This window comes from Falco peregrinus, chromosome 1, assembly GCF_023634155.1.
Source record: "Falco peregrinus isolate bFalPer1 chromosome 1, bFalPer1.pri, whole genome shotgun sequence".
Classification (NCBI taxonomy): domain Eukaryota; kingdom Metazoa; phylum Chordata; class Aves; order Falconiformes; family Falconidae; genus Falco; species Falco peregrinus.
This window is the reverse complement of record NC_073721.1, coordinates 59,285,101-59,308,008: the sequence shown is the minus strand read 5'-3', so window position 1 is coordinate 59,308,008 and position 22,908 is coordinate 59,285,101. Positions and strand designations below refer to the sequence as shown.

The 22,908-nt window shown below is 52.5% G+C and overlaps 1 protein-coding gene across 1 annotated transcript; it reads left to right on the top strand.

The window, feature by feature from the left end:
* Positions 1-1,517: 1,517 nt before the first annotated feature.
* On the top strand, positions 1,518-21,995 carry SPINT1 (serine peptidase inhibitor, Kunitz type 1). The gene is made up of 11 exons (XM_055793673.1): positions 1,518-1,663; positions 1,845-2,317; positions 10,883-11,034; positions 12,967-13,105; positions 14,198-14,368; positions 15,044-15,070; positions 15,987-16,112; positions 17,033-17,083; positions 17,881-18,051; positions 18,763-18,819; positions 20,058-21,995. The coding sequence occupies exons 2-11, from the start codon at positions 1,888-1,890 to the stop codon at positions 20,252-20,254; spliced, it is 1,521 nt and encodes a 506-aa protein (XP_055649648.1). The 5' UTR covers positions 1,518-1,663; positions 1,845-1,887; the 3' UTR covers positions 20,255-21,995.
* Positions 21,996-22,908: the final 913 nt, after the last annotated feature.

Here is a 22,908-nt window from a genome sequence, read left to right as displayed (position 1 = left end):
TGCACAGCTTGCAGCAGGTCCCAAAGGCGTACAGAGATGGGGTCTGGGTGGGGACTGGGAGACACACATGCTGCTTCTGGCAAAGATCCATATAGCCAGCATGGAAACCAAGCATCGCTCCGCTCTGCAGACATGCGTGTTCCCCGCTGCCCTGCCATCTATTGTCATGCTTTAGGCTTTGCCTGGTTGGTTTTTTTTTTTTTATACCCTACCACAGGCAGATCAAAGCAACTCCCTTTCCCAAAAAGAAGTCAGTACTGCACACAAATGTCAGCATCAGGCCATAGAATGTCATGAGAGGTATTGAAAAGCAGTGTTCCCACATTGCATTCCCATAGCGTTTGTCTGTGACAGCCAGGAGGGGGAAACGTGTCTCTAAGGACCATCAATAAATCCTGTGAGGGTAATGAGGCTGCATCAGAGGTACAGAAAGAAGCAGCAAGAACTGAAACACTGGACACCAGCCTGGTCCCCAAAACTGCAAAGCCAGCTGCTGTTTGACATGTAGCTGCAGCTCACCATCTTTTTTCAAAGATCTGCCACTCAATAGCATCTCACACTTGCTGCTGTTGTTTTAAGTGACGCAATATTTCATTCCAAGTACTGTCCCAGCAAATTACAAGCCCTCTCTGTTTTCCTAAGGATTACAACAGCAGGATAAGGACAGTTTACCCAGGGGCTTTAGAACTGTTTACAGGCAGAGGGGGCAGATGACACAGGTGTACCTGTTGAACAGAGGAATTTGATCATGGATCTGCAAGTAGAAATGGGAAGGGAGAAAATACACTGACGTTTTGCCAGGCAGCCGCCGTGTTCCCGTGGTCCCAGACAGCACTGTCCTGCGAGGCAAGGGCACTACAAACGGACCGCGACCGACCTACACGAGGTTGAGGAGAGCGGCGAAATAGTGCTCATCAGTGGGGGGTGATAGCTAAAAGTTGTCACTGTGGTGGTGGCGGGGCTCCTGCCACGCTGGCAGCCTCCAGGCATGCTACCAGCTGCTTTCACTCAAAAGGAGCATTGTGTCCTAAGAGCAGGGATTTGATGATTTTGGGGTGCCTGCACTGAGCATGAAACCTCTCACAGCCACAGTGGCGGTGGGCACTGTAGGTGCGGCTGCAAGGTCAGCTCAGTTGGGTTAGCGAGACCTGGGCTAATGGTGGTCCGTGCCACACAGCTGGCCATGCCGAGACCCGGGCTAATGGTGGTCCGTGCCATGCAGCTGGCCACGCTGGAGCATGAGGGCTAGTGCTGGGGGTACACAGGCCACGTGCTTCCTGGCTTTCAGTTCCTTCGAAGCGTTCTAAGCACAGGGATGCAGCAAGCACCTGGCTGGTGGGATGCTCATCTGGAGTGGGTGCCCTTGCAGCTGCGCGAGCGAGAGTAGGGCTCTGGGCTCCCACGGGGAAGGAGCCTTGCATCCCTCTGCCAGAGCGCTGGAAGATGGTATCAGCCTGGCTCTCCTCCCCTTCCTCTTACGCAAGGCAGCATGCAGGGGAGTGACTTGGTGGTTTTTTTTTCCTCTCACAGGTACTTTTCACTTCCTGCACTCCCCTGCCTTTGTCTGCGCCGGAGGCAGCTGGAGGCACACCTGGGGGTGAAGGTGCGGGAGGACGAGGGGGACACCCCGCTGCCAGCATCGGCTTCACCGGAGACCATCCAGGTCAGGGGCTGAGCGTGTGCCTGGGGATGGGGTCGCAGCGCTGGGGGGCACGTTGGCCCCCCCGGGGCACGCGGGGATCTGGAGCACAGGCTCAGCCGCAGTCCGGGTCCCTGCTCGCCCCAGGGTGGCATGCACCGGGCCCGGGCCCTCTTGGCTTCACCTGTTTTCTCCCTTGTTTTAGGAGAGGATTAAGGTCTCGGGGCAGTGAGGATCCGGGTGCCAAGATGACCAAAGGGAGTCCGGGTCCGTGGTTTGTGCTCTGGGTCTGCGTGGTGCTGGCAGTGGACCTCGGCGAAGGGCAGGAGGAAAAACCCTTCGGTGAGAAGTGCCTGGATGACTTCACAGCAGGGGAGCCAGATCTGGTGCTGGATACAGACGCCTCCGTCCAGAACGGAGCCACCTTCTTGTCATCCCCCATGGTCCGTCGGAGCAGGGACTGCATGAGAGCCTGCTGCAAGGACCCTGCTTGTAACCTGGCTCTCGTGGAGCAGGTCCCGGCCGCGGAGGAAGACCACATCCAGGGCTGCTTTCTCCTCAACTGCCTCTACGAGCAGGCTTTCGTCTGCAGGTTTGCCAGGAAGGTCGGCTTTCTCAACTTCTTGAGGAAGGACGTGTACGATTCCTACCGAGCAATGCAGGATCGCAGCTCTAGTGGTAAGGTGCCCGCAATGGGGCTGTGCAAACGGGGGCTGGAAGCGCAGCTCCTCCAGCTGTCCTATCTGCGGCTGTGCTGCCAAATGGTCGGGAGAAAGCCGTGTTAAAGATGGGGTTTCTGTATGTCCCTCTGCTGCAAAGATTTTCCCCTAACTTTGGTAAACTCAATTCAGATCTGTGCCTCAGTTTAGCTATTAGCAAATGGAGGGGGGATCGTTCTTTAACCTATTTGACGCACGTGGAGTGAGTGTTTACCGAACGCAGGCTGAGTTTTTGATACTTGACAATTTAGAGAAAAAGGTATTGTTTTTCTTCTCCCTCCCTCCAGGCCTTTGAGGTTGGAAAGTGAAATCCTCTAAAAATCTACACATCACCACGATTTAAAGGGCTGCATTAATCTCTTAATTGCTCAGGGGCTGGAGGCAGGACGCAATCCACTTACCTTTCATTTTGCCACAGCCTGAATCTCGTGAGCAGCAGCCTGGACGGTGAGGTGTCTCGGTATCGCTCTGCTTATCAGGGCTGGTCCTTGCTGCTGGCAGAGGGAGAGGGAGCTGGGGGAGGCTGCTTAGAAAATTCCCCTTTTGGAGGTGGATTACCCTTCCCCAGCCTCTGGTTCCCTGCTCTGAAAGATTGCACCCAGATCCAGAAAACCAGGTGGAAAACAGACTGCTCTGGAGCTGGCTGCCTGCCACGCGCTTTACCGCCTCCAGAGATGTGCAGTGTGCTCAGAAACGCTGAAAACATGGCAGTTCCTCCTTGTGCCTCCTTCTTCCATGTTTTGGAGGAAGGCTAAGGAGGCTGGGGCTGGGTCTCTGGCAACCATAACCAGTTGATGGTATGTTGATGCCTGGGCAGGGCTGTTGGTTGAGGGGGTATCTGTAGGGGTAATCCTCCTCACACCCCCCACCAGCCCACCCATGGCAGGGAAGGATCTGTGGAGATGACATGCGCCCAGGTGGGTGCATGGGCTTGGGCTCGATGGCACGAACTGAATAGGTCTTTGATCTTCTGCTGGGATGTGCCAGCCTGTGAGCCTTGTAGGTACTGGAGGTGTGAAATGGCACCAGACCCCACAATGACCACTTCATCCATCCGGAGAAGTAGTGCGGGGGGGTTCAGAGCAGGGCACAGCTCCTTTGGACCAGCCTTTGGGTGTCGTGGGTTTGAAGAGCAGTGTGGCAGGAGCAGTTCTCCTGTCCTCCGTCCCTCCTAGTTCCTTCCCACTGCACTTTAGGGCCTTCTGGTAAATCTCTGTCTCGCTGTTGCAGTAGTTGTCCTGTGTCTCCATTCCAGGCTCAAAATCCTTTCCACGGGAGCTGCAGTTAGCCAGGAACTGAAGCCCCACATCCGCAGGGCCGGAGGGGCGTGCTGGCAGCTGTCTGAACTCCTACATGCTTTGTAGGAGGAAAAGGGTATGCATCATCTCCAGTACATCCTGATTTCACAAGATTAGATTAAAATACAACGTACTGTTGAGCAATTCGGTCTCTCACCTCTACGGACCAGCACCACATACAAGGAGACTGCAACCCCCTCCTCACTTGGCTGGTCCCAGGGCCTGGCATTGAACGTGTGTGGGTCTCTAGGAAGTGTCCCTGGGTCCCTGAGCTCTCTGTGCCACCAGCAGTGCTGTGTCTGCCAATCTACGGCACCTAGCTGGAGCATCCTACCCACCGACACGCAGGACCTGCCTTGCAAACCATCCCTAATGCTCCTTTTGCAGAAGCTGGGATGGCTGCAGTGGAGCAGGAAGACCCAGGAGGGCTTATCAGTGAGAAGTGAAAAACATGTCAGCAATGCTGTTAGGGATACTCTGCCTGCCGAGGCGGGCATGCCCCTCCTTGTTCACGTGGGCTTTGCACCACGCTGCAGGTGCACGAAGGGCTTGGTCCCTTCTGCACCCCATGGTTGAACCCTCAGAGGGTGCAGGGTACCAGGCAGGTCTCCAGCTGCAGTGACAGCCACTGGGAAGCTCGCCAGCTCGTGTTTGATCAGGCTGCAATGTTCATGCTGTGCTTCGATGGGAAATGCCTTTCCCTCCTCTCCTAAATTCTTAGGCATCAGTCTTTAACTGATCCCAAAAGCTTTCTGACTCACACTGAATGACGCCGGGGGGCTGGCAGGAAAAGATATGAAGGACTGCTACTATTTATTAATCCAGAGCTGAAAAGGGATTATCTTACTGGAGGAATAGCAAATAATAACAAGGGCTAAATCAGACCATACAAGCTGGACCCTCCTCCCCACAGTGGTGGTGATGAGATGAGACATTTAAGGATGCAGATCTCAATTTTGGTTCAGACCCCAGTAAAAAAATCCAAACCAAACCCCCTAGCCCCCCGAGCCATGATGCTGGAATGGGGCTGGCGCAGGAGGAAGGGCCCGTCCGGGCAGGAAGGCAGGTGCCTGGCTGTCACCGAGGGGAGCGGGGAAGGGCACCAAGGGGCAGGAAGCCAAAGGAAGGAGCCTCTGGGCACCGAGCCTGTCCCCTGGCAGCGTAAGGAAACTCTACAGCATTTTTTTTCCAGATCTTTGGGGATGCCTGAAGAGGCCAGGTGAAAATAGTGTTAAGGAAGCTTGTTTCCAGCATGTCAGGTTTTCCTCCCAAATGTTCATAGGCAAAAAATCTTGGTCCAGGTTTTGAACTGGAGACAAAACTGTCTTGTCTTCCTGCTGTTGTGCTTTATCGCTGTTAAAATGTGAAGCTCTGTGGCTGCTCTGGAGCCTAGGTTATTCTCAGCCCCCTGAGGCTGGTTCTAAAGGTCTGCAGGAAGCTTATATGCTGCTTTATCATCCATGCCTTTCCTTTATGTGCTGCTGTCAGGTGTCCTAGGAGCCTTTAGGGTATGTCCATGTGGCAATCTTCAGATGTCCTCTGCAATAATGAGGATTAAAAGCATGTTTTTTCTAGTGAATAGTGAAATATATCTTTAGTGGTCCCAGTGGGTGACATTAAACAAAAAAGCCATGCGTTGCAAGACCCACACTACTACTACAGGGAGCAGACCTGTTGAATTAAGAGGTTTATGTATGTTTAGGAGACTAGATAACACTTGAAAGAGACAGCACAGCTGGGGGCTGCTGAATTGGCAAATTAAATCCTAGAGCGTTTCCAGAGCCTGATGGAAGTAGCTGGAAGCTGGGAGAGCCTTGTGCAGGAAGCACTGTGCATGCTTGCCCTGTTCTGGCTCTTGCTCGAGCATCCACAGTGAGACCGTGGGCAACTGCACGCAGGGAGGGAGGCACCCTTGCTGTAACCCACAGTGGCCACTCTTACAGTGTTATGACTTCAGAAAACCCTGTGGGTACAGGCAGCAATGAGTGCAGCTGAAAACTGGCTGCTGCACATCGTCCGAGTGTACTTCAGGTGTTTTGGAGAAAAAGAGCTTCTGAGCCCTTTATAAGCTGGTGATGACAGCTTGGCTCTGTCCCTTGCCTGTTCCAGCTAACATACAGCCCAGAGCCTCCGATGTGTTTGTTAAAAGGCAGTATCCCCTTAAATGATTCCCCAGCCTGAACTTTGGTGCGAGTTTTGTGCCTGGCTCATTCGGGAGGGGCAGGCTCACCATGCACTTTATTGCTAATAATGGAGCTCAGTGTTTAAGTAACTACCCTGAGTTTATTCTGGTCTAGGCAAACCAGTTCTGGATGTGAAACTGGAAAATAACCTCCCTGAACCTTTGTCCGTTTCTTGAACTGAACCTTTTGTGGTGGTTGTGAAATGCTCAGTGACGCTCTCCTCCTCCTCCTCCTCCTCCTCCCGAACTCGGGGCTTGTGAGTGGGAGACGGGAACGCTGGGGAACCACAGGATTCGGGATGTGTCCGCTCCTGCCTCACTGTGGAGGGAGATTTGCAGGTTAAAACTCTGGTAGTGCAAAAAGGAGAGCTCCCCCAGTCTGAAGCTCATCTCGCTCTGAATGTCTGGTCCCGAGCTGGTTTCCATCCCGTGGGCCCAGCGCAGCTGAACGGAGCGGTGCTGGGATGCGGCTGGGCTCAGACAGGTCCGATCACTGCTCCCTAGGGCTGATGCCGTTCAGCCCAGCACCAGCTGCTCGTCCTCCCTGGCCCAGCTCCAGCCAGGGCAGGGGAGCTGCGCGCTCGGTACCCAGCCAGGGGTCAGGAGGGGCACCCGCAGGCCGGCCGGTCCAGCTCCCTGCTCAGAGCGGGTGATGAGCAGCTTCACCTCCACATGCCGTGAAATCACCGTTTGCCACACAGACTTTACTGGAAGCACCGCATGGCCCATGGCAGTCCTGGGTTTGGGCTCGATGATCTTAGAGGTCTTTTCCAACCAAAATGATTCCATGGTTCTGTCTTGTAGCGGCCTCGTGTCTTGTCTCTGGAGCTATTTAAGGAGACTGGAGGAACAAACCCATCTTTACGAACGTGGCACAAAGAGCCATGGGAAAGTCTTTCCCTCCACTTGCTAAAGCAAATCGGACCAGTTCCCCACACCCCGGAGAAGGGTGGAAGGAGCCTGGTGGCAGCAGCAGGTTGCATTATTCTGAAAATATAATCCATTCAGTCGTGCTGTGTTGTTTGCGAGAGGTTGAGTTGACCCGCTGCATGTGCCTCCTACAAACCGTTATAGAAACCTCCAGAAATTAATGCTAAGAGCTGCTTGGCTCTGCATGAGTTGTTGGAAAACTGTGTGGCTTTATCCTGACATTTGCTGCACAGCCAGGATGAATCCTGATGGATAGAGCCTGTATTTCTCTTTCTCCAGGCACCGTGTTGCACTGCCTCGTGCCCTTCTCCCTCTCCCCCTCCTCAGGCAGGTTAGACTGATAATCCTTCATTATCTTTGCCTGTCACAGCGGAGGGTTTTATAGTGTTGATGGGCCAGATTTCAGTGGCCCCCCCGAAAGCTGCCTGCTTTTGAACGACTTCCCTGGAAGCAGCACAAGAGCAGACCGAGCTTTAGCATTTTCAGGGAGAGCCGCACTGCTGCCCACCTCTGTGCCTGCTTTTGCGGCAGGCAGGCTCAGCTGGCTGCCAACGCTTGACATCACCGGGGTTGTGTGTCTCATGGAGACTGGAATTTGGGTGGCCTCATTTCTGCTCCTGTCTCTGCTACTGGTCTGCCCGGTGGCTTGGAGCAATGGCTTTTGTTCCCGGTGAGGTGCCTCAGTGTCCCCGGTGTGAGCCACACTCATCTGTCTGTAAGCTGCTCCTGCAAGGGTGGGCAATGGTGGGCTGGCCTGGGCTGGCCACGTGAACCACGCGAGTGGCAACCTCCCATCACCCGCAGGGTGCCTTGAGATTGCTTTGCAGTCTCAGGGTGTATCTGCATGAGCACTGGAATGGAGGAAATCTGGTTTTCTGTGAATTTGTGTCTCGAGGGCAAGAGCTGATACCTGAGCTCCAAAAGAGAAATCCCCAGACTGGGAGCTCTGCAGGTGCTTTCTGCTGCCAGGTCTTGCTGGTGCCTGCATGCCCATGTAGCGAGGTCCCCAGCAGGGTCTGCCCCCACCTAGATGCTCACTTTTGCAGTCCTTGTAGAAATTTAATATCTTTTCGATTCCTGTTGCCCCATCAATTTTGGTTCAAGTTTATTCATTGTTAGAGGTGAAACTGGACAAACTGCTGACTGCATAATCCATAAAACTAGATGAAATTTTTAAAAAAACAAAAATCAGGGACTGAGGCATGAATACGCTGTGAGCCATGTAAATCTGGTTTTAAGCATTTTGGATTTACTCTATCAAGCTTTTCTCCAGGATCATTAAGGGAAGGTATTTCACCTTCCAATGTATTTTATAAATAGGAGCAGAAGTTGTCACTTGATGACATGACTCCAGGAGCGTCTGTTCCATGGTAAAGAGCACAACACGGAACAGCATCATAAAGCTTTAATCTCCCTGTTAATTACAGAGTTTTACAGCGGAAACTTTCCATAGTCAAAAGAGCATTATAGCAAAGGGAACTTTCATTTTTCAAACAGACTTTCAGAGCAAAGCAAATGGAATGGAGGATGTCCCTTCCGCGAGCAGTCTGTGGGTCTCCTGGCTTGGTCACCACTCGGTTCTGAAGCTCAGGTGGAGAACAAGCACGTTGCCACTGGGAGCTTCATATACCCAGTGGAGCAGAAATGCTCCAAACTCACCGAGCTTTCGGACATCCTGAGGAGAAAGGAGAGAGACTTGAAAACAACGTTCTTAATTTCTAGTGGGAGTCCCTCCTTGGCAGTCACCATACATAAGCAAATACCCTGGCTATTTTTCCAGAGGTGAGGAGGGTTGGGAAATTTGGCTGGTCAGACTTGGGACCTGGAGAAGTTGCTGATGATAACCAAGCTTTTACCTCACCGTGCAATCCACAACCCAAAGTAACTAAATTGATCTGTGGAGAAATATTTGGCCTGCAATTTTTAATTATTTTTTTTTAGTGTACATGCTTAAAAGTCTCAAGGGAAAAAAACGATTTGGAGTTGTGGGTTAATGATCAGCCTCTGTGTTGCTGAAGAACTGGTCTTTCCCTTGTGCAATTGCACCCTTTTGCAGGGCTCACCCTGGGAGGAGGATGGCAGGGAGCAAGCTGCATTTCTCCCTGGCAGGCTCATGGCGTTTTCCTGGCAGGAACAGCAGGAACGTGCTCCTTTTCCAGAGCTTGTAGTGCCGCGTACAAGGTGCTTGTGGGGCTGTTTGCCCCTGTTTGGTTTGGAAGGTGTTGCCAGCTCCAGTCATGGCTTTTGCCTGTAGATGTTCTTATGGCAAGGCTACTGGAAAATAAAGCAAAACTCCATTTATTTGTTCTACTGCCTCAAAACGAAGAGGTGCCAGGCTCTCTCGGCCCTGCTGGGTGTCTTTCACCACTCTGGCGTGCAGCTCTGAGGAAGGAGTGGTGGGGAGGTGTGCCTCACCCAAAGGTGGGAGGACACAAGGGTGGGAATCTCAGCTTGCGTCGTCTTCCCAGCCTCTTTCCAGCTGGGTCTCCTCTGCCTATTCTGGTGATCAGATCAAGCTCAATAACGTTACTAGGCTTGTTCCCATATTGTTCCCACCCGATACTTACATGAAGAGATGGTGTCAAGGATAAAACTGGTGGCAGGCGCAGAGATGGCAGGGACCAGTGTGATAAATGCGACCAGAAGCCCTGCAGCTGCCCCCACTGGAAGTGGCTGCCCTGGTGCAGCAGAACTGCAGCCCTGCCAGCCCAGCGGTGAGGGGTGGGCTGCAGGGGTGGCTGCGGAGGGCTGGCATGCAGAGACCCTCCCTGATCCTGCCCCACAACAGGCTGAGCACCAAATGTGTAAACAAGGGGAGGTTTGTTTCCCCTGTGCTTGCTGGTGGCAGCAGCATTCGTAAGACCAGAATAGAATGAATATGTCTTCACTTGATGTAAGACACTAGAAAATAGAAGATTCTGCATGGATCTGTGGTAACTGATCCGGAACACATTACAAAGCCCTCTATCCTACTAAATTTAGTGATGAGAGAACTAAAAAGTATCTTGTTTTGAATGTTGGGTTTGTTTGTATATATGCCTGATGCTAAAGGTCACTTCAGTAGGCTCTCACAAGGGGCAGCAGCTGGGACCCGAATCCAGAAAGACTCCAGAAACTTGAAACTAGGAGCGAGTCTACAACAGTGAAAATAATTAGCCGATGGAGAAGTTTTCCAAGGATTTTGAGCCCTAATCCTCTTCTTGAGTCACAGCCGATATAGCAGCGTAATGGTAGAGTGGTTTATATCTAGCTTATAAATGACGATCGATACCTTTATGAAAGACTCCGGCTGAACTTCAGCACGGAACGTTGAACTCTGTGTGGGCGCTGCCAGGTGGAGCTCTGCAGGCTGGGCGGCACGGGCCGCCTGCGCTCCGAGGCGCTGGGGCCGAAAGGAGCCGTGAGTCCAGCCCGTGGTGCTGTGCTGCTCTTCTTGCCGGCACAGGCAGCCAGCAGCTTTCATCTCTTACACTTAGGGTCTGGAAAAGTGTGTAATGGGTTGTGGAGGCTGCTAGTAAGCTATCCACGGAATGGCACAAAACCAAACATCTCATGAATGACATCTGTGTGCTTTTTTTTGTGTCGGAGAGCAGGGTGGAAGATGAGGCGGAGGAGGGATATTTCCCACCGAAGTCCCACGCTGCGTAGCTCTGGTTAAAGACACTAACAGAGGGCACAGAGATGGTGGTAGGAATGATGAGAGTCAGTTCCACATTCTTCAACACCCACATCAGGTCATCTCCCTAAGTGAAGGGTGGAGATCGCCGGGTGCTGCTCTGCGAGGATGTGGCCTGGCGGTCAGAAGCACGGTGGCCATAGCCACAAGGACACCCTCTGGCAGCACCTGTGGTGGGCAGGGGTGGCCAGGGAGCCAGCCGGCTCAAAGGCAGGGCCAGAGTGGGTTGCGGGGTTACTAAATTAGCGAGGGCAGTAATAACGGTATTGATTGCCCGCTGCTTGCTCAGGCTGCAAGTACAGCCGTATGAAAATGTTTTCCTTTCAGTCCGTATTGATTCAGCCTGGAAGAATCCCCCTGCCGTGTCTTCCTGTAACACAGACAAGGACCAGACCCTTCAGCCTCTTACCCTAGCCCTGTCCTGCATTTCTTCTGCAGATGACCATCCTCCAATAGCCCGCACTGGCATGGACATGAGGGTACAGCCCGGGGAGCCGGTGATGCTGAGAGGCACAGAGAGCACGGATGACCGAGGGATAGTCAGCTATGAATGGAAACAGGTCCTTGGTGACCCGTCTGTGGAGATGAAGGTAGGGAGCTGCAGGAAGGAAGCAGCTTGCTCAGTGTCACCTGTGGTCCGCACTGGGTTGGGCTCTCTCAGCCGGTGGCCGAGAGGTCACCTTGCCCTTCCCTCTTCGAGCCAGTCCACCCACAAACCTGCTCCCAAAAGCTATGGAGCACTCCTCGAGATTGCCCCCACCCTTGCACACTACTGGGAGGTGGCATTTTGTGTCCTCCTCAAGTCTCAGGATACCATCTCAGCCCTTCCTGAGCAACACCTGATCTGCCTGGGTGGGAGCACCCGGGAGGGCAGCAGCTTCGGAGCAAGCGCTGCCTTCTGCCCCCAGCACCCTGCAGCGCAGCGGAGCCTTGCCCTGCTCCCCTTCGGTGCTGCTCCTCCTCTGGCCCTGAGTAACCCAGCCTCAGGCTGTGACTTCTGTTTGCCTGGGGCTTTTCCTGGACTGGAGAGGAATTGGAGAGGAATGAAGCTGGGTTAATTAACGTTGATAACATACAGCTGTGGGCTGGCTGCAGGGGCGGTGGGTTGGCTGACATGGATATGGTGCAGCTGTGGCTGGTTCTGTTAAGTAGTTAAATAGCTCTGAGGACCCTCACCTTGAAGGGGTGAGGGAAGTAGAAAGAAGAAGAGAGCCTTGGATGCAGGAGGGAAGAGGCAGCAGTAGCAGCAGTAGCAGCAGTAGCAGCAGTAGCAGCAGTAGCAGCAGTAGCAGCAGTAGCAGCAGTAGCAGCAGTAGCAGCAGTAGCAGCAGTAGCAGCAGTAGCAGCAGTAGCAGCAGTAGCAGCAGTAGCAGCGCCTGGCCTGGCCTCGCCTCGCCTCTAGAGGAAGGAGAAACAGCATAGGCAGTGGATGAACCTTTGAAACCCTGTTGGGGATTGGTGGCCGTGCCGGGGCAAGGCATGGGAGCTACTTATTGAAGTTAAGCTGGTATGGGATGGTAAAAGCCTTGTTGCAGCTGGCTGGTTTAGCTAGTGCTGTGACACTGGACTTTGCCCCTTTTTAGAGCACGGGTTCCTCCTGCTGTTTTATCTGAGCTGGAGCAGAAGTCGTGTCTCTTGACTGGCCCCGAGATCTCTGGGGTGTGAACGCTGCCTATCTAATAGATGTTAAATGTGAATCCTGGCTTCAGAAGAGCAAATGATTACTGCTAAACTTCTGTAGAACTCTCTGGAAAGCCTTGGAGACCTTGTGGCACCTTTTGCAAGAATTAGTAAATGAGTGTATCAGGCCCACATCTGATTGTGAAGAGCAGCAATGATGAGCTCTAGGCTGCTGAGGGGACTGTGAACACTGCCTTCCTATCAGGCTGTGTTACATGCATTAAGATATATGGCAGCGCTGTGCTCGCTTGAAACCTAACCAAAAAGGCAGTGTGACAGCAGAGGCCTGATACTGTTAGCAAATGTAGGGGAAAAGTTTGTCTCGGTGATATCACAGTCTTCTGTTTGGGCAAAATAACTCGCGCCTTTTTTAGAAACCTCTCAGCAGGCAATAACAGGCGTTCATTTCCATCTCTAAAACAAAATATACTTATATTCCAAATGAAAGAGTATATATTTCTTAAATACACTCAGCTTATTCCCAGTCTACTAAGTAAATGGTTCACAAAAGGTTTTAGTTTTTAAAAAGTAAAATAAAAACTATAGGTATTTCAGTGCTCTCCAGAGTTTTGTATTTTCCCTCGTGCCTTCACAGTGCCCCAAAAGGGGAACTCTCTGATGAACCCTTGTGCCACTCTCCCTGCTGTTCCAGCTGGGTACCAGCCTGTGGGTTTGCGGGGGTTGTGTAGCACTGAGACATTTTTCATGCCCGACACCTGCTCAGGGGGTTCCAGCCAAGCTCCTTTCTTCCTGACACAGGAACAGGGGCCTCGCACGGCTTCACTCCCCCTCCTTTGTTAGAGGCACCTTCTCCTGCGTAACCCTTTCTTTTGCGTTCTCAGAAGCACGAAGAAGATCAGGTAGAAATCTCCAACCTACGGGCGGGGACTTACGTCTTCCAGCTTACTGTCACGGACACCGCGCAGCAGCAGGACTTCACCAACATCACCATCATGGTGCTGGATTCTGAGCAGACGGAAGGTGAGCCTGAGCCCGCAGTGTCTGCCTGGAGTCCCCCGGCCTGGGTACTGCCCTGGCATCAGGAGGGTGCTCTTCTCGGAGGGCTGAGTAGGGGAAGAGCACAACCAAGAGACTGGACTCGCATGTTGACTTCTCCCAGTAAAATCCTGCACCTGACCAGTAGTGGAAGGTCTCCATCTTCACAGCGATCTGTTTTAGGGTTTTCGCATCCTCCTGCAGACAAAGAGGTGGCCTGCAGTAACCCCATCCTCTCTGCATGTCATTGCCCTCTGCCGAGTGACACCAGGGTGGCTGAAGCCCAGGGTACAACTGAGGGTGTAAGACAGGAAAACCTGAAAGGTTTTGTTGACTCCATGGTTTTGCTGTGAAGACCCTAACTCCCGTAATCCGCAGGATAGGTGAAGCTGTCTGCGTGACATCAAAATGTCCCTGGCTTTATTTATATGCTTTACTTTCATGGCCTTGTTTAATGATTAAGATGTTCAGCGTTACAAGTGCATTAGGAGCAAGGAGTTCTTGCACAAATGGCTGGCTAGTAGCTAAGCAGAGAATTTCTCCTCCTACCGCAGGTACCATATAAATGTAAGAACAGTCATGTCAAGTGATGCTAATGGCCTGTCCCAAACCAAGTACACAGTGTGCAGCAGTGCCCAGAGGCTGATACTTTGGAAGGAGCACAAGAACATGGCATGCTACCAGCAAATCCCTACTATGCTTGGCTAGTCCCCAAGGAATTTGCAGCTAGGAGATTTTTTTAAGCAGAAGATGGTGTCTTTGTGTTTAATAGCCATAGATGAATCTCCTTTTGACCTCACATAATCTTTGCGTAGCAGCAACATCCTGAAGCACGGAGTTTCACAGCTTACCCACGTGCTGTGGAGAAGCGACTCCTTTTGCTTTATGGATGTGGCACCTTCTAATTTGATTTTGTGACCCTGCCTTTCATGTAAGAAAATATAAACCATGATTCCCTACTCACCTTCTCCAAGATTTTGTACACCTTCCAGACAAGTCCTTTGGAAGACTTTCTCCTTCGTATATGTGAAGGCAAAGCAAGCTAACCAGAGCCTTTTGTGGCCACTTTCTTGACAGAGCATTGTTTGACTCCTAAGAAGGTGGGTTGGTGTCGGGGATCTTTTCCACGTTGGTTTTACAACCCGAGCCTTCAGCATTGTGAGGAATTCATTTTCGGCGGCTGCAAGCCCAACAAGAATAACTACTTACGGGAAGAGGAGTGTGAACTCGCCTGCAAGAATGTTAGAGGTGAGTCGTCTTTGAAAATCAGCCCCTTCTTTCTCACAGGATTGGGGTGACCCTGTGGGCAGGTACCGTGGGTTCTTGGCTGGCACTAGAACCCAGAGAGCTGCGGAGGCTGGGCCAGTCACGGCTGGGAGCCCGAGCCGTACACCGCCAGCGCATCTGGCCCCGCTCCTGGGGCACTCTCCCGGTCAGCGTCCCTGCTGTGTCTCCGGCCGCAGAAGGCCTGAACATCCTTGTGTCACAGCTGAAACCTCAGTTCGGAGGGCAGCATCGAGCTGTGGGCGAGCCACAAGTGCTGCGCTCCCAGGATGAAATTCCCCGTCCTTGGCACCCCTTAGCCAAGGCTGAGTGTGACCTCGCGCTGCCGCAGGCGAGCGGGCTGAGCCTCCGCAGGCACAGCTTAGGGAGGAGGCGGGAGCCTTGGAAAGGAAAGGCAAGGCCGTTTGGGAGTGGTCTAGCTGGGGGTGGGAAGTTCCCTGTGCTCCTCCAGGCCTGCCGCACGTGGGTACGGTCATCCGGGGTCTCTGGGTGGTGGGCACCCGTACCCGTATTTCCCCTCCCTAACCCCTGCAGGGCTTGCTTCCAGAAAACAGGCACTTCTTAGGCAAGGTATGAAGGTACTGTAAAGCTGATTTTGAGCTGACAACGTTTATTTTATTTTTCCCCTTGTTTCTTTAGGTTCTGTTGGTGGGCGACAACAGCCAGGTGAGCCTCCTGTTCCCGCTGCGCAATCCTCTGGGGCTTTTGGTTAACACTCAGTCAGTGTGCAAAGCGAGGCACTGGAGACTAATTTCTTTACTGAGCCTTTCACTTTCATGTCGTAGGATAATTCGGGTTGGGGATTACCTCTGGAGGTCGTCTGGTCCAACCTACTACTCAAAGCAGGGCCAGCCTGGAGTCACACGGCTTGCTCAGGACTGCATCCAGTCCGGTTTTGGGTACCTCTGACCAAGGAGATTTTACACGTTCTCTGGGAAAACTGTGCCAGCGTTTGATGACCCTCGTTATAATTTTCCCCCCCCTTGTAGTGAATCACTTTCCATTGTTGCAACATGATCTTGCAAAAAGATCTCATGTCTGATGCTGCCCCTCCTATTACTTACTGTGCATCTCCAAAATGAGTCAGTCTCTGTCTTTTCCATAACCTCACACTGGGTTTTGTGCTCCAGCCACTTGCTGAGTTTCTGCTGCTTGACTCCGGTATGCTGGTGTCTTCCATCCACTGGGAGCTCAGAACTGGGCACAGCATTCGGCACTTGGGACCACCTCTGGAACAACGAGGGGTAGCCGCTATTCTCCGTTGGCACTTGAAGCCCACTATATAGGTTTTGGTTTGGCGTTCCTAATTTAACCCCCCACGCTTGAGCAAAATTTCCATATGCTTCCCGAGTAGCTCATTCTTGCTCCCACCTTCTGTGTACTTCTTCTTCGAGAGGCAGCATGGCAGTTCCCAGAGCAGTGTTTCATTTATAAAAAGAATTTTTTTCTTTATTTTTGAGTCCAGTCTGCCTTGTTTCTTGTTTGCCAGCCTTATCAGAGCTTTTTAAGTCCTTCCTAAAGCATCTGTGTGGCAGGGAGAAACAACAAGCTTTAACGAGCTTCTGCACTGTTTCTGATGCAGTGTGCAATGGGAACTGTCAGTCCCCCTTCTTCAGATGCAAGGACGGCTGCTGCATTGATGCCTATCTGGAGTGTGATGAAACCCTCGACTGTGCTGATGGATCGGACGAGATGTATTGTGAACAATGTAAGTACTTCAAATTCTGGCTTAGACAACTTCGTATCTGCCCAGGGATGGGTGCAATGTAAGTTACAGGTGCTGACGGAGTGCTTTTTGGTCCTTTTTGGTGCCTTCTGTTCTTATCTCCTAACCCTGCCTTATCTCTTTCCACAGGATTCTATTTGCAGGTTCTGCCATCCCCCCCATCACTGCTGACCGCAAGCGGTGATCTTCCTTCTGGGATGTTTCCTGCCTCTTAAATACTCTTCGATTCTCTTCTCTGCACCTGTCTGTAAGACTTCAGAGCCTGTCCTCTCCTTCCCTTCCAATGTTTTTCTCACTGAATGACCTCACCTGCTCTCTTAGAGATGGGACATGGGAAATGAAACCGTGATTTCTCCCAGTCTGCCCAGTGCCAGTCTCCTTAATATCCAGACGTTATACTGATGTAAATGCGCAGTGGCAAGATGCCCAAGTCTGCAATCTGTCTCCCCACTCCCTCCCTCTTCCAACAGTGTCCCCATAATCTCTTTCCTATATGTATGTGTTTTGTTGCTTTTTAGGTTGCAAGCATACGATATATCTCTCTTGCCCTCTCTTGTATCCTTTGCTAGTGCTCTTTTACAATTCTTGAAACCTGGAGTGACAGCAGCTTCCCCATACTTCTTGATGGAAAAAAAAGTAATAAGAAAGCAGCCTTTGTTTTCTTTAGTCTCTGTATTTGTGAAACAGAAATTGGGAATAGTGTCTTGTTATTACATTTTATTTTTCCCATGTTCCTTTCATAGCTTTGAGATATTCGAGAACCTCAGAATAAGATCTCCCTTTCCCTGGTCGTGATAGCAATGTGCAGGAAAGCCCCGTCTGCCCATGTCCGCATGGGCAGAGGCATTTCTTTCGCATTCAACTGGTGGGAGAAGTTTTAACATGAAATGTTTCTCTCGCAGATGCTCGTGAGTTCAATAGACTGCAGAAAATCAATGTGACCCACAAGCAAGGTACGTACTGTCCAGAGAGCCTGGGCTGACATCTGTCAGCTTTTGGTTCTCTTCTTCACTCTGTTGTGTCATGGTAAAACTGCTTCCCTGTATAATTCCAAAAATGAGCGTGGCATCTGGCTAGTCCCTGTACTAAAAACGAGCAAGAACCTTGGGGACAGCCGTTTATAGCCTGATTTTTTTTCCACCCAAGCAGGTCTCATGCATAGTGCCTGTAGGGCACAGCACCCAGCCCATACAAAAGCCTGCAGCACTTTGTTGGAAATCCTGCAAACCAAAGCAGTGTGGGAGACACAACAGTGTCATAATATGAGTAATCCTATGCCTGTGCCCCATCCCGTCCCTTTCCCTTGTTTGTACTGGCGGAGGCAGTGGCACGAGGACTGGGCTAAAAGGGTAGATCCTATCCCAAGTCAGCTTGGATGCAGCTTGCTTGTAGAGAGGACCCGAGCCCGACTGTGGTTTCTGTGTGCCCAGGCTCTTCATGTTCCCTTCTGCCTCCTGAGGAGGACAGGTCGTTCCTGTGGGGGGTTGAATCCGAGGTCTCACGTGACTGCATGCTCTGATGTTCCTTTCTCCTCCGTGCTACCGGGCTTTATGGGCAGGAAGCAGCTCACCTTGGCAATGCCAATTGGAGCAGCTGGCAACTGGGCAGTGGGCACCCAAGAGCCACAGTTCTGGCCATGGATTTCCTCTGCTGTGGTGCTTGTGCTCTTTGCCTGGGAGCAGAAAAAGTGGCTGCTCCTGCTCTGGGAACACACTGCTCGGGCTAGAACACCTCTCCCTTGCTTTGTCAGGTCACTGCGTGGACTTGCCCAATACTGGACAGTGCACCGAGAGCATCCCCCGCTGGTACTATAACCCGTTCTCTGAGAAATGTGACCCCTTCACCTATGGGGGCTGTGGGGGCAACAACAACAACTTTGAAGAAGAGGAAGAATGCATGAAATCATGCTCGGGCATCACAAGTAAGTAGACACGGTGAGGGCTGGAGTTCTGCTGTTCAAATGATGAAAATCACTCCAGATTAGGCTCTGTGGTCCCGAAGAGGCAGTGACTTGGGGGCTTTCAGTCAAAGCAGCCCTGCTTTCAAACCCTGGCCATGCCTCACAGTGTTCTTCAGCGTAACCAGCGCCTTATGGGGAGCAGTGTGGGTCTACAGCACCTTGCTGCAATGCAGCCTGTCATTTCCCAGAGCTGGAAAACATTCTGGGTGCTGATGTTAGAAAAGGGACAGAGGAGGATGACAAAACTAACTAGAGGTACGGTATGGCTGCTCTAAAGGGAATCCAACTTTCTAGCTTGGCTCTAGTTGTCCGCAAGTGGGAGGGGAGAAATTAAGAAAATCCTCAATGAGACTTATTAGGCAGAAGTTTTAAATAAGCGAGAGGGAAAGGTTTACACTGTAGAGCATTGGATGTGTTGCTGCGGAGGCCAACAGCTGGAACAGGAGGAATCCTGCCAGATGTGTCTGTTAGCAGGCAAACTGCTGCTGCTTTCCTGAAGTGCCCCCCTCAGCCACGCTGCTGCACAGCCTGCCCCGAGAGCTCAGTCCTGTGGCTGTCGAGGGGGTGCTGTATGCGTTCAGTCACTGCAAATACACTCCTCAGAAACTCCTCTTACCCCCTGTTCCCACCCTTCTTTGTAAATTGTTTTTCCCCTCTCTATTCCCAATTCAGAAGCGGATGCCATTGGCCGGAGATGGGAATCATTTGAGTCCCAAAGTGCTATCTTAAGTGAGTAACAGCTTTTCCTACAGAACTTGCTCGTTGCTTTTACCCTGTCCTGGAAAACGTTTTCCCTTTCCTTGCAAATAATAGCCTTCTTTCCCACCCCTGTTTCGAAGCTGAGGGAGCAATGTGGGCTTTGTGGGATGCTAGCTGTGGCAAGAGATGCTCCTGTGCATTGTGTACCCGTGTCCAGTGTCTCCTTTGTCTGAGACTCAGGAGCTCGTATCAGAGGCTCCTGATTTACCTTCCATCAACTTGCATGAATGCTCTGCTGTCTGACATCCAAAAATGGCAAGTAAATCTTCCTAAGGGCCAAGTTCCATAAGGGCCGCTAACTTCTGCAAGGAAGAAGGCCCGAGTGGGTATGTGAAGAATGTGGGGTGCTAAACGGTGGGGAAATCTGGTGACCTTATACATCCTCTCTACGACTGCAAAGAAAAGCACAGCTATTGAATTCAAGTTCTTAAAACCGTATCACATGTTAAGGTCGGTGTCCTTTCACCACAGAGCTGTAAGTCCTCTTTCTTCAGCAGAGAACTCTGAAACTCTGCACTTTTGGTCTTCAACCCTAGAGACTGATTTAGTCTTCAGCTGCACGCCAGCTCCCCGATGCATCGCGCTTGACTCTGCACTGGCGATGCTGGAGGCTGGCCGGCTGTAGGAGCCCAAGCGTGCTCAGCGCTGCTGCGAGCTCTTTCCTCCCAAACTCAGCCTAACCTCCTCCCAAACTCAGCCTAACCTCCTCCCAAACTCAGCCTAACCACTGTCGCTTGCTCCAACACTGTTATCTGGACCAGGCGCTGGGTTCTGTGCCCCCCCTTGGTGCCTCCCTGCTGACATGGAGCAAGTGCAGCATCGGCAGCAGGACCTGGCGTTACTCGCGGGGTGTCGGAGCTGCCGCAGTCGGGGAACAGCCTTTAGAGGGCGTGATGCATCTGGGAGATGATGGAGCTGGAATGTGGGAGACAGGCGGAATGTGGGAGACAGGCGGAATGTGGGAGACAGGCGGAATGTGGGAGACAGGCGGAATGTGGGAGACAGGCAGCCGTACCCCAGCCATGCCCTTGGCCATGCGGTTGCCTTCTTTCTTCTTTGCCCGCCGTGCAGCACCCACCCCGCTGCCAGGCCAGCTGGTGCCCACCTCTCCCTTTGCCAGCAGCGGCTTTTGTGCCTGCACCTTCCTGCGCGCTCCTGCTGCGCCAGAGCTCACGGCGCAGCCCCTCTAGCGTGTCATGTGCCCGCAGGTGCCTTTGAGGTGGTGATCGCCGTGCTGCTGGGGATCTGCATCATGGTGGTCCTGGCAATCATCGGCTACTTCTTCCTGAAGAACAGGAAAAAGAACAGCCGCCGCCGGCAGCCAACCACCGCTACCAACTCGACCCTCTCCACCACAGAGGACACCGAGCATCTGTTCTACAGCAGTGCCACCAAACCCGTCTGACCCACAGCCCCCCTCTGCAGCCCAGCACTGGGGCACTCCCCAAAACTTCTGGAGTTCCTTTTTGAGAGACGGGCTTGTGCCTGAAGGACTCTTTCTCTTTGAAGACATTTGTAGCATCAGGCCAAGATCTAGCCATGATTTGGCACCGTAAGTGTTTGTGATTGTCTTGGCTACATGGCTGCTCTGGGAAGTGAGGATCTGGGAGCATGTTGATGGGCCCTGATGTCTGTCCCTTCCTAACCTCAAACAATCCAGTGAAAGTCTGAATTACATCTGCCTTCCTACTCAAACCCAGAGCACAGATCCGCTCGACTTGCTGAAGGACCCTGGGACTGGACCTGAGTAGCATCCACGCTGGCGAATGGTGCCAGCTCACCAGAGCCAGCGATCTTTTATTCGGAGTGCCACTTTCTTCCACCAAACCTCCCATTTTCCTCCCTTCCCACCAGTCCTCTGCAAAGTGGCCCTGCCTCCCAGCAGTCCTCCCACCTGTGGCGAGCCTCTCGGGGGCTGTGAGATTTGTGAGTCACCGTCCAGACTTGTTCCAAGGGCTCTGTGACACTCTCCGGTGGCTCCTATTTAGGAAGGAAGCCGAAATACCTGCTTTAATCACTAGGCTTTGCTTTTTAACAGAAAAGCACACCTAGATTTTTTTTTTTTCTGCCTGGCTGTCGTGTTACAGCCTCCTATGTACAGTACACGTCTATCATTTTCTCTCGGTGAGTGGCCTTGGTTGCTTTTCCAGTGTTCAGTCTGAACCCACACCCACTGAGAAAATACCTATTTATTCTCAGATGAAAGGAAAGGAAATGTCCCTACTTCTTCTGCCGATGGGGGGGTGGAAGGACCCAGCTCGCTCGCAGCTGGACCTTTGCCGCAGCTTGGATTTTGCTGCGCTCCCCTCCGAGCATGCAGCCTGACCTGAGCCCTGGCGCCTCCCAGAGCACAGGGGTGAGCTGGAGGCCACCAGGCAATGTCCCTGCGCTCCCTGGCTCCTGCTGGCCCGCTGCAAGGTGAGCCCAGCCCTGGGAGGGCTAGAGCTCATCCCCGGCCCCATGGCAGCGTGTGACATCCCCGCTTCGGTGAGGTCCTGTGTGTTCCCCCATAAGGCTGTTTGCAGCAAGGTGCTCCCCAGATCTGTGCTGCTGCATCTCTTCTGTCCAGGCTTGTACGTCTGGGAGCTGAGGACTTGTGTCGGGGGCAGAAAAGCTATTTCTGAAGTGCCTGGTAGGCTTAGTCAGCTGTGGGGTCGGCACCAGCCCCCAAACTCCCAGTGCCTGCTGCTCTTGGAAAACTGCTGTGAAAGGGGAGGCCGTTGGTGCCTGCATGTTTGCATGTGTGTGAGCGCACATGTGTAAGAAGCATAAATCTATGTACAGACTTTAGTTTGAATGCTTGGACCCTTTCAGGGCCGAGGGCAGAGCAGCTCTGGAAGGCTCTGGTGAAGCCATGCCCAGCTCAGGGCATGGCTCAGGTCCTCTCCAGTGCAGCTCATGGGGCTGATAACTGGGCTGGAAGGGAAGAAGCCGCTGCCCGCAGACTGCTGGCAATCTGACTGCACACTTCTGGTCAGGGGCATCTGCCCCGGTCTCCTTGGGGCTGGTCAGATTCCTCCATGGCTTTTCATGATCTGCCTGGTATCATTTCTCTCCATCTCTTTGTTTTTCCCACAGCCTATCATGGCCTACACAACAAAGGTAACATCTTGATTTATTTTTTTGTGTGCTCACTCTGATAATAAAAAGGATTTGTTTGTCTTATCTGACTTGGGAGTGGTGTCTGAGAAGCAGTGACCCGCAGAGGGGCAGGTACCGCTCCCATGCCTGCTATCTCATGCCTTTCATCTGCCCAGCCTGCGGTGGGACACGGGGGAGCGCGGGGCTGCTGCTGCAGCAGCAGCAGGGGTCCCATGGCTTGGGGGTGGGCGGGTGGGGGGCGATGCAATATGCATGGATACCTGGAGAGGTAACTGCCACGTAAGGTGTGCTGGGAAGTGAGATCATTACCCGCTAAGTCACTCAGAGAGCAAGGCAGGGTGTAACCTGAAACTGGGTTCCAGCTGGTCAGACTGGTTTGGGGTTTGGGTCTGAAACCCAAAGCAGACACTGCTCTTCAAACTGGAGTTGCTCTAGCTGTGTCTCCAGGCTGGCCATGGCCCAGGCACTACAATGTAGAGTTAGCGAAATGCAAATTTGGCTGATGGGCAATGTATATGTATGGGAACCAGGCAAACCTGTCCCTGCCTCACTGACCTGGTGGTGCTGGGGCTCCAGGTGCTGCTCCACAGCAGAAGGCTCTGCCCTGCGCTCTGGTCTGCACTGGGGGGTTTGCTCTGTTGCTACCACCCCTCTCGCCTGTCCTTCCATTTGCAGCTGTGTTATATTTATACATTCCATTTTGCCTACGTTATCCCCAGGTCCCTTGAGAAGCTGCCCCAGGAGCAGCTCTCTGCTGAGCCATGCTCCGCTCAGCAGACGGGGTCACTGGGCCTGGCATGGTGTGGGAATGCAGTCCGAAACCAAGGCTGCTTCTCTTGATGTCTCCAAAGAGAGAAGGCTGTGTGTTTTACTGTCTCTTTCCCTGAAAGCACATCTTTGTGTCTCCTGGTGTTAGCCACGGCCCCAGTGGAGCCTGCACACATCCCCCCCCCCTTC

Coding starts and splice junctions, on each gene's coding strand:
- SPINT1 (XM_055793673.1), top strand. CDS start 1,888: ATGACCAAAGGGAGTCCGGGTCCGTGGTTTGTGCTCTGGGTCTGCGTG. Junction 11,035..12,966: donor ACCCGTCTGTGGAGATGAAG/GTAGGGAGCTGC, acceptor TTGCGTTCTCAG/AAGCACGAAGAAGATCAGGT. Junction 15,071..15,986: donor TGGTGGGCGACAACAGCCAG/GTGAGCCTCCTG, acceptor TTTCTGATGCAG/TGTGCAATGGGAACTGTCAG.